The following is a 10183-nucleotide window of genomic DNA, read 5'->3' on the forward strand; positions in this document are numbered from 1 at the left end:
AAAACCCCATGCTTAAGTCCAAAAGTTCACCTCACTTATTAACAATTCATGAGAAGAACATTGGACTGGGGGGACTTGAAGAGGTAGGTCCCAGCAGAGCCCAGTTGGACCCGCAAGACTCACCTTGAAGAGGGACGTCTGAGCAAGGACCAACTGGTTCCGCAGGACCAACCATGCTCAGAGATGAAGACCTTACGCGCAGTACGCCAGCTGTTCCCGCAGGAAAAGCCTCCCAATGGTGAAGTACCCCGCCTGTTCCCGCAGCGGCGGGTACAAGCCATCAGGGAAGGCTATCCGCACTAACAGCAAGGCTACACGCATAAGGCACTAAATAATTCAGTAATGTCACCTGAAGGAATGAGCAAGGCGGGAACACTCCCGCCCAAATGAGCCAGTTCGTACGCTTCTGGAAGGTCTTTTGTACTATACCTGCTAAGGTATGGACAAAATAGACAAGATCTGACCAGAGCGGCCCATGAACCAATCACAGGGTGACAGCTCACCGACAACAGTACCAGGAGCACGCTCTAGTACAAAATGTCACTATCGGCCGCTGCCAACTCACCAACCCTTGCGTGGCACGTACATAGCCTGCAGTTGGTGGAAAAGGAACAGTACACAGCCGGCCATGTCACTATCAGCCGCTGCCTACCCACCAACTACCAGCATGGCACGTGCGTAGCCCACAGTTGGTGGAAAAGGAATATTATACAGCTGGATGTACCTGCTTGGAAACCTACCTTCGGCTATAAATACTCCAACACCTTGGAACGGTATCATTATCTTGTATCTTATCTTCTCTAGCAATCTCTCTTTATATACACTTATATTCAGAGCAATCTAGTCTGATTCTCGCGCCGGAGGGTGGTCACAAGGAGGAACCCCCCTTCTCAGTGACGAGCTCACGGTGTCTGTTTTGCAGGTCATCAGAATAACCATCTCTGCCGGACCTAACCCTCGTGGGAAACATTACTTAACCCCCAGATTATCCATAATCTACTCGGGGTCACCTAGTGTTTCTTCAGTCCCTCTTTCTCCGTTTCAATATTCGTGGTTTTTGTTGATTGTTATTTTAGTCTCTGTTACGTTTTATTATTAAATGGAAGTGTGTAACTCTCATTTTATCTTAACGCAGAAGGTAAATAAACAATTAACTGCGCTTAGTTTTTCCTTGTAAGCGGCCACTAAAATCCCCTCAGTCTCCAATCTCTTTATTTGTGTTATTGAATAGATCACAGCATTATTAAGATGTCCAAATCATTGATGTTTACCTTATTTTCTTGTCTTTTTTTACCCTTTTTAGTCTCACCTTTTTACACAAACAAACATATCAGGTAAAATCTCACTCATAAGTCTCGATTTTTTTATGTTTGAACATGTCTTAAAATCTATGATCAAAGCTACCCCTATGTTTTTACGCCACATAAGGTCCCATGTCCAGGGTTCCTGTATCGGTGTACTCAAAAGTTACATGAGTCATCATTCGATCAATTGTCGTGAATTGCATATATCAAATGTAAAATTTCCAACCCTTGTTTAATATACATTACATGTTTACCTTGCATGATCTGATAGACATAAACCTTTTCGAAGATATGTTGGGATAGCAATTGTTGAAGACGCATAATTAAAGTTAAGGATTTTTAGGGATAAATGAATACCTTAAGGGCTTCTATTTGCCTTACTTTGGTCACACACCATTATGATATTTTCTGTTCATATATATATATATATATATATTAGTATTATTATTTTTACTACGTGTTATTATTAATTATATTACTGTTGAACTTTAATTTCCTTTTATATTCCCACATACATATGTTTTTTAAAGCTGAGGGTTTTTCTGGAAGCCACATCTTTATCCCCTTATATAGAGGTATGATGTCACCCTCCCTAGACCCTACTTATAGCTTTGCTATTTGTGGGACTTCACTAGATATGATTGATTGTTTGACATGTTTACCTCGCATAATGAACCTAAACCATTAGAACTGACTTTTAGTGACTTGAATTTGTATATAACGAGAAGCGGATTGCGGCAACCTTGAATTTGAGGAAGATGACAAGTCAAACTAGTGTAGTAAAAGTATTATAATATGTGACGTCTCGGAAATGAAATAAAAGAAATTTGGGTTAAAAAGAAAGAAATTGAGGCCACATGCCATCTTCCCCTTGTTTGCAGCCGAAACCAATAAATTACGCCTTGTTTCTTCCCTGAAAAAGAAGAATCCCACGCATTTCTCCCTCACAGAATAATGAATCCAGCTTTCCACAATGCTTACCGAATGAGGTGCTTCATTTCCAATTCAATCCATGTCCACCCGAAACCACCGCACCTTATTAACACCTTTTGCTCTCGGTTTCCTGTTCGGAGGACGCCGTTTTCTGTTCCGGTTCGTCGGCTTAGTAGTAAGACCAATGTCACGTCCTCCGTAACCAACAGCGGGCCCATTTGGTGGTATTTGGGCATGATTAAAGCGCGGCCTATTCTTACCAAGAGCGTTACGTCTGCTCTTATTTACATTGCTGCTGATTTAACATCTCAGGTACTACTTTGCGATGGTTTACATGTTTTGTGCTTTCGTAATATCTTTTATATTATGCACATTTACAAGTTTTCTGAATTGCAATTTGCATTCGTGTTCGTAACCTGACTTAATGGGGTTTTAGTGGTGGATTGTTCCTGGGTGAGTCAGGTCCTGAGCGTTAAAATCATTCATTATGGCGAATGACAACGTCGTTAAAAGAAGAAAAAAAAAGGTTTTCTGAATTAGATTAATTGTGTTGTATGCATACGTGTGGATGGTCTTTGGATTGGTTGATGACTTGACCTAACATATTTTTGTATTCATTTTGGGCTGATTGGTAGTTTTTTGTCATCTAGTTCAGCATTGTGCCAATTCATTTTGAACCAGTTGATTAATCCTCTGATATCAGTTCCTTAGAAATCAGGGCTCATAAAATCTGGATGAGATAAGAGGTTTATGTGTTCATCCTACGGGTGTAAACCAGCTGGGCCCGAACTCGGCTAGGGCTCAACTCGTTTATTATTTATTAATTAATTTATATATGTTTTCTAATTATTTTAATATTTTTTGAGAAAAACTTTAACCGAGCCTAACTTCCGGGAGAGCTCGTGTAGTACCTTAAACGAGCTAAACCTTGGCTATGCAGTGTGAAATTAATACGTACAAGTCCAAATGAGGTAAGGTAAAATTTAAAATTACACAAGGCTCGTTAAAGCTCGACAGGCCTAAACGAGTTCCCATACTAGGCTCGAGCTCGGGCTCGATGACTAAAAGAGCTTTATTTGAGGCTCAAGCTCGAGTTTAGCCCATTTTTTTAGTTTTAAGTGGGCAATTGTAGATATTCCTTTAGAGTTTAGACCCTTGTTTGATTTAGTTCTTAAATCCTCCTGTTGATTTTTATTTTGTTATTAGATTCTTTGGTTCTTAAATTATAATTCAGTTGTTCATGTTCATTTTCAGCAATTTCTTGATTTATTATATTCTCTTTCTGGATTTGTCTACATATATACTCATCACGTTATGTGGTTCCTGTATGTCTGTTATGATCTGTAAAGTAAAATGTGTTCCAATTTTTTGTTTTGACGGTTATTGGTTAGTTGATTTTAAGTAATTATATATTGTTTCTGATGTTGAGTTTAATTGAATATTCAGACGATTACAAAGTCATCATCAGAGCCGTATGATCTCATCAGAACGTGTCGCATGGCGGGGTATGGAATGATTATATTAGGTCCAACCTTACATTTCTGGTTTAATTTTCTGTCAAGGGTGTTACCTAAGCAGAACCTTGTGACAACTTTTAAAAAGATGTTCATTGGGCAGACTGTATTTGGACCTATTATGACTGCTATGTTCTTCACTTATAATGCAAGCCTCCAAGGTATTTTATGATTCTATGATGGTAGTAATGTTTAAATCTTATCCTGTTGCATCTTTTAGGGGAAAGCGGTAAGGAAATTATAGCGCGATTAAAGAGAGATATGCTGCCTACAATGATCAGTAATGCTATCTACTGGCCTTTATGTGATTTTATCACATTTAGATTCACCCCTGTTCATTTGCAGGTAACCCACTCATACAGTCATACCTCATTTTCTTTTTTCTGAACTGCATACTTCATTTTCTTGAATTGTATGTGTTAGTAGGTCTAGAAAACCATTTTAAAAAAAATCTAACTACATAGTTTTTTTAATTCTTCCCCCCTAAGTTATGATATAAATATTAGGAAAATTGGTTTTAAATAATCCCAACTATGCCCCATTTGTAAATAACAGTCTCAACTTAACACTTGCCTGGTGGCGGTTCCAACTAAAGATGTATTTGTTTACAGCAGTCCACGACTAACGGATGGTTAACTCCGTTAGTTTGATGCTTACGTGGCATGTCTAGTGGTCAAAAAAAGATTTACGTGGCAGCTTATGTGGCAATAATCTTATATCTTTAAAAAAAACAAACAAACAAACAAATAAACCAGATCTTCAATTAACCCTCACCCAGCTTCATTGAACATAACTTAAAGCAACCAGCCACCATCACTCTGCTCACGATGGCCACCGCCGCCGCCACCCTGATCGCTAACGGGCCACCACCACCACCACACTGCAGCACCCACGTCGTCCATTATCTTTAACTATCATCTGATATCCCGTCATAAATCACCATCTCAAGACCATAGAAACAAGCAAGCAGAGCATCAGATGTAGGCGGTTTCAGGCGAGGATGTGATTAGGGCAAAACTCTGGCAATGTTTAGAACGGATCTGGGTTTTAGATCGGAAAAATGATTTTGGGGTTTTTGTGAGTTGTATGTCCCCGGAGTAAGGGATTGAGGATCTGACGAGCTTAGAAGTGGTGGATGATGTTCCGTTGAGAATCTACAGAAGAAACTAATCAACGAGGAAGATGATGTTGGAAATCCGCCGGCAAGAATAAACCCCCAAATCTTGAACTTTGAATTTGCTAAACTAGACAATGGTGCTAATCTGATGTGTGAAGAAGAAAGGATATGGTGGTGGTGGTGAGTGGCGGCAGAAAAGAGGTAGAAAAAGGTGGTGCTGGTGGTTGCCGGTTGGTGTTGGGTGTAGGGGTAGGGGATGAGGAAGAAGGTTGGTTTTCCACATAAGCTGCCACTTAAATCTTTTTTTGACCACTAAGCATGCCACGTAATCATCAAACTAACGGAGTTAACCATCCGTTAGTCGCGGACCGTTGTTTACAAATAGATCTTTAGTTGGAACCGCCACCAGGCAAGTGTTAAGTTGGGATTGTTATTTACAAATAGGGCATATTTGGGATTATTTAAAACCAATTTTCCTAAATATTATTGAAAACACAGTAGTTTTTGGTCGTTTAAATAAAATTTATACATTATTTTGTATATAACTTGGTTGTCAATATAAATTTATATTGGATTATAAGCAAACCGTATAGTTAGGTTTTCTTAGAATTAAATATTGTAATTTATTAGAGAAAAATCAAATAGTATGTTAACTTAAAATAAAAAAGCACGTCTCAAGCACAAGACGCAGGGCGGCCTCGCTTTTTGCCACTAAAGGCACATGTTGTCCAAAAGACACAATTGAGGCGCACCGAAAAAAGTGGCCTCAGGCATAAGGGGCGCCTCACGTACTATGGGGGTTTTTGTTTATCTGGATGTTGTCAAACAGACTTTTTTAGGTGTACATGTTTGTAATTTTATATATCAAATTGTATATAAAGCTTATTTATAGCATACTATTGACATTCTATTTGTTTTGAACAATGCAGCCGCTCGTGAACAATTCGTTTTCGTATGTATGGACTATTTACATCACATACATGGCAAGTTTATCAAAAGCAGCACCAACTAATCAAACACACTGACAACACGATCATGTAAAAGGGGATTCATCTTTATTTCACTTCACTATTAACCATGTTCACACTATTATACAACTGCTTACATGTTATTTGTTCTGATTTATGTTTGTTTCATTTCATAAGTGGAAAGAATTGACTTTACAGTTTCATCTAGTTAAGGTTGTTACATTATATCTCCAACAACATCAAAATCATTTAAGCAAACAAAAATCAAGAAGAATGACAACTTGAATAAATGCAAGATCCGCTTATGCTATACAAACAAAACAGAAACAACTATTAAAAGAAAAGAAAATGCACTCTAATCTCAAATTCTCAACCCTAATGTTATTATTATTGTTATTATTTTTCTTATTATTTAAAAGAGCTAAAACAAAACCTTTCGTATTGAGCCGACCAATCCGCTCCAATTTTACTCGGATAGCACTCCATCGCAACACTAAAATCCAAAGCCGACACTACCGATGTCATCGGCCTTTGCCTATACGACCTGGGTGCGGTTTTAGACCGAGCAAGCCCGATACATGGTTCCATTAATCTCTTCAAATACGCATCCAAACCGACATTCAACAAATTAACACAATCATCTGAAATACTTAGCCCCTCGACCTTCAATTTCTCCTTCAAACGACCCCTCAAAAGTCTACTGTCTGGCAATTCACAACTGTTTTCACATGTGACAGCTCGAGGTTGTGAACAAGAATTATGGTATAAAGTTTTCCGGGCCGCACCCGGTTTCAAAACAATGCCGAGAGGAGCAGTAACCGGGCTTCTACTTTGAATCCCGGGGCTTCCAGAAACCACTTCTTCACCATCTTCAACAGATAAAACTTCAACAGGTGGTCTGCTACCAAGAGAGTGAAGTTCAGTTGGGCTTTGATGGGACTCCTGGTGCACCTTGGGCCCGAGAGGACTGAACCGGTCCTTAAACTTGCGGTCCCGTGGAGACCGACTCTTACGAGGGGATAAAGGAAACGCATCCCTGTAAAGCGTTTGAAGACTGTTTCTTTGTGGGGCCCGTGACACTTTGACATTGAGAGAATTTGCTAACTTTTTCACTGTCGGTGGTGGGACTTTAGCAAAAGCTGCATTTTTAACGATCGAAGATATTAAACAATTGTGAAGAGGGAGATTTTCCCGACCAATGGTTCGGATGCAGAATTTGTCAAAATCCCCCTTGCTGAGCTGGAGGCTGAATAGTTTGTTAAGTAAACTGAAATATTTATCTGATCTTTGTTGTCCAATCTTTTGATTTAAAAGAGCTTTTAACTCTAATGTATCTGTTCTTGTATATTGCTGATTTACACCCATGTTTCTTTAACTACCTACAATTCAAACAATGTCAGATTTCAAACTTCAAATTTACAATACTTTCTATAATTGTAATTATAAGAAAATAACTGCATAACAGCATAAACAGATGTATCTATTGCTTTAACTAACAGTAAAAGATTAAATGATTTTTTTTCTCTAAATAATCTATTTTTCTACTTTCTTTACTGAATCTTTCTCATAACAAGTTTCGTACACACGTGTAGATCTTTAAAGTAAGCAAATTCAAATATAACATATGAATACACATAAACTTATCTACAGACTACACATATACATACATTAATTCAAGCACATTCACAAAACAATGATGCATTTCAATAGTCATGTTATAATCTCAAATAAAACACAAAAAAAATGAATCTTTATGTGAATTCACTTACATAACGGTAAAAAAGGAATTTTCTCTCTAAATAATCAAATTTTCTACTTTCTTTTCCCTATCTTTCTCGTAACAAGTTCCGTACACACGAATACATCTTTAAAGTAAGTTAATTTGCACGTGTGTTGATGTTTATAACATATGATCACACATAAACTTATTACTTATCTACACATATCCATACATTAATTCAAGCACATTCACAGAACAATAATGTATTTCAGCATTCATGTTATAATCTCACGTAACACACAAAAAAATTGAATCTTTATGTGAATTCACTTACATAACGCTAAAAGATTAAATGATTTTATCTCTCTAAATAATAAATTTTTCTACTTTCTTTCCCTATCTTTCTCGTAACAAGTTTCGTGCACACGCGTAGATCTTTAAAGCAAGTGAATTTACACGTGCGTAGATGTTTATAACATACGAATAAACATAAACTTATCCACACATATACATACATTAATTCAATCACATTCACATAACAATGATGTATTTCAATAAAAACACAAAAAAATTGAATCTTTATATAAATTCAACTACCCATCAACTTATTATCAAACAAACATTGCACAATTTCTTCATTAAAACCCTAATTTTAGCCCCAATTTCATACCCAAGTAATCAAACAATTAAAACCCAAAATTGACAAGAACCCATGTGTAAACAAGATCAAATATGCAATCGATTGATTCCAATTGAACAATTAAGCAAGAAAAATACCAAATTGATGAGAAATCGACCTGAATCGGGTTCTTGATTTGGGTAATCCAATTGATTTGATGTGACTCGGAAAGTGAGCTGGCGATTGTATTGAGATCGAGTGTTGGATTTACGATTGAAACCCTAGAAATTTAATTTGGGAATTGAAAAAATTAAAACCCTTTGGCGAAATATTTGGTGTCAATTGGTAGTTTGGTACTTAAGAAGAAGAAGAACATAAATTGACCTCGTTGACTATTTTTGGGTCAATTGTTAAAATGCCCCCAAACTTATACTTATATTGCAAGTATAAGTCTTATGAATTTATTGTTTTGTTTTTGTTTGTATGAATGTTTTGTCTAAAGAGTTAATGATCATTAGATTTTTATGTTTGTTGTGATTACTATATGGATAAAAAATTAAATATTATGAGACTAGAAAGAAACGTTCTACTTGCATTGCGCACATATAGTGTATATATGTGTGAATCTTCGGGTGTGCAAAAGTGAAATTGCACTAGTTTTGACATTATTTTACTAATTTCGTGAAATTATGTTAAAAGTGACGGAAGGTTAATCAGGCATCATGTGGTGCCGTTAATAGCCGAAAGACAAGGGTATATGCATCAATCAGTCGGTGTCCTGATGATTGAGTGTTATGTGTTTTATGTCCAAGGCTTGATGCAAACTACTATCGAGTCAGGGGGTCTCACCGGAAGCAGTCTCTCTATCTATATGGGGTAAAGGTAAGGCTGTCTACATCTTACCCTCCTCAGACCCTGCCATAGTTTTGCTATTTGTGAGATATATTGAGTACGATGATGACGATGATGATGATGGTGATGAGACTAGAAAGCAACGACTATAGATACCCTTGTTAATAATAATAATAATAAGGAAAAAAGTGACAAGTATAAGATGAAAGAAAACTGAATTTTAATTATACCTAACTGGTTTTTTACCCGGACGTTGCGCCAAGCAGCTAGTAAAACCCCAACGCTGAAATGTGAGCGTTGGTAAAACTCGAGCTACGACGATGTCAACGTGAATTCAGTCGGTGTCAATTACGTTTGTGGTGGAGGAACAATTGAAGACAAAGATGGAGGCGTGTGCAATTACAATTAAAAAGAAAAAAGGGACTTCTAAACCATGTGTGCTACTGTGCAAAACCAAAATAAGCATTCATAGTTGTCTAGAGTTGGATTCGAACCCGGGTGGTGGCCAAGGTAATAGAACTAAGTGACTTGAAAGTTATAACAAACAACACAAGTCACACTATCAATTGACTTCATTCAACAAATATATCTTATATACAAAAAGTTTTTGAAAACTTTTTTATGATACCAAACTTCTCTATTATACTAATTAAAATAGTTGTTTTAATAAATTATTTATGTAGAGAAGTAGTTGATAAGGGTATTTAAAATTAGGAAATGTACATATCTTGTTTCATGTTAGTTTAGTGGAATGATGAATCTAACATGTAAAGATATGGTAACTAAGGAAATATACTTGTTCAAGATTAGCCTGATGATATAACTTTTTTATGTTTGCTTTATATATAAAATGTTTTTTGTTAGACTTAATAGGCTTATTTCAAGCATATATATTATATGAAGCTTGATAGGTTTACCGTTTACCATCTTAAGTTCTTGACAAAATTAACAATACAAAGACGATGACTGAGAATTATATATTTAACCTATTGTGACTGTAACATAAACTTTTATATCAATGTAACTATATTTTACCCTTATGATTTGTAGATAATTTGATCATCATTTGTTTTGAAGCGTCGAAATTTTAAAATCACAATGGTCGTATTCTTTCCTATTCCCCCTAAATTATTATAAATTTAACGTTAAAATATTC

The 10183-nt window shown here is 36.6% G+C and overlaps 2 protein-coding genes across 3 annotated transcripts in view; one reads left to right on the top strand and one right to left on the bottom strand.

Annotated features, from left to right (window-relative positions):
- LOC143628126 (protein SYM1-like) overlaps positions 1 to 5938 on the top strand; it is a 51611-nt gene extending 45673 nt beyond the window's left edge. The window contains exons 2-4 of the mRNA XM_077097793.1: positions 3684 to 3912; positions 3972 to 4096; positions 5798 to 5938. Coding sequence (XP_076953908.1) covers positions 3684 to 3912; positions 3972 to 4096; positions 5798 to 5893 — 450 coding nt within the window. The 3' untranslated portion in view covers positions 5894 to 5938. The remainder of the gene's footprint in view (positions 1 to 3683; positions 3913 to 3971; positions 4097 to 5797) is intronic.
- A 163-nt stretch (positions 5939 to 6101) lies between these two features.
- On the bottom strand, positions 6102 to 8632 carry LOC143628125 (uncharacterized). 2 transcript variants are annotated; one of them, XM_077097792.1, is made up of 2 exons: positions 8334 to 8632; positions 6102 to 7215 (listed from the first exon to the last, which is right to left on the bottom strand). In XM_077097792.1, exon 2 carries the CDS (start codon positions 7199 to 7201, stop codon positions 6245 to 6247), a length of 957 nt encoding a protein of 318 aa, XP_076953907.1. In that variant the 5' UTR covers positions 7202 to 7215; positions 8334 to 8632; the 3' UTR covers positions 6102 to 6244. The 2 variants fall into 2 exon arrangements, with proteins under 2 accessions (XP_076953907.1, XP_076953906.1); XM_077097791.1 differs by having other exon boundaries at positions 6104 to 7215; positions 8354 to 8631.
- Positions 8633 to 10183: the final 1551 nt, after the last annotated feature.

Source organism: Bidens hawaiensis, unplaced genomic scaffold, assembly GCF_021521415.1.
Source record: "Bidens hawaiensis isolate Kalapana, Puna unplaced genomic scaffold, B.hawaiensis_p1.1 tig00004817_1, whole genome shotgun sequence".
Lineage (NCBI taxonomy): Eukaryota > Viridiplantae > Streptophyta > Magnoliopsida > Asterales > Asteraceae > Bidens > Bidens hawaiensis.

Bases quoted from the DNA above. Each gene is read 5' to 3' on its own strand.
- LOC143628125 (XM_077097792.1), bottom strand. From the start codon at position 7,201: ATGGGTGTAAATCAGCAATATACAAGAACAGATACATTAGAGTTAAAA.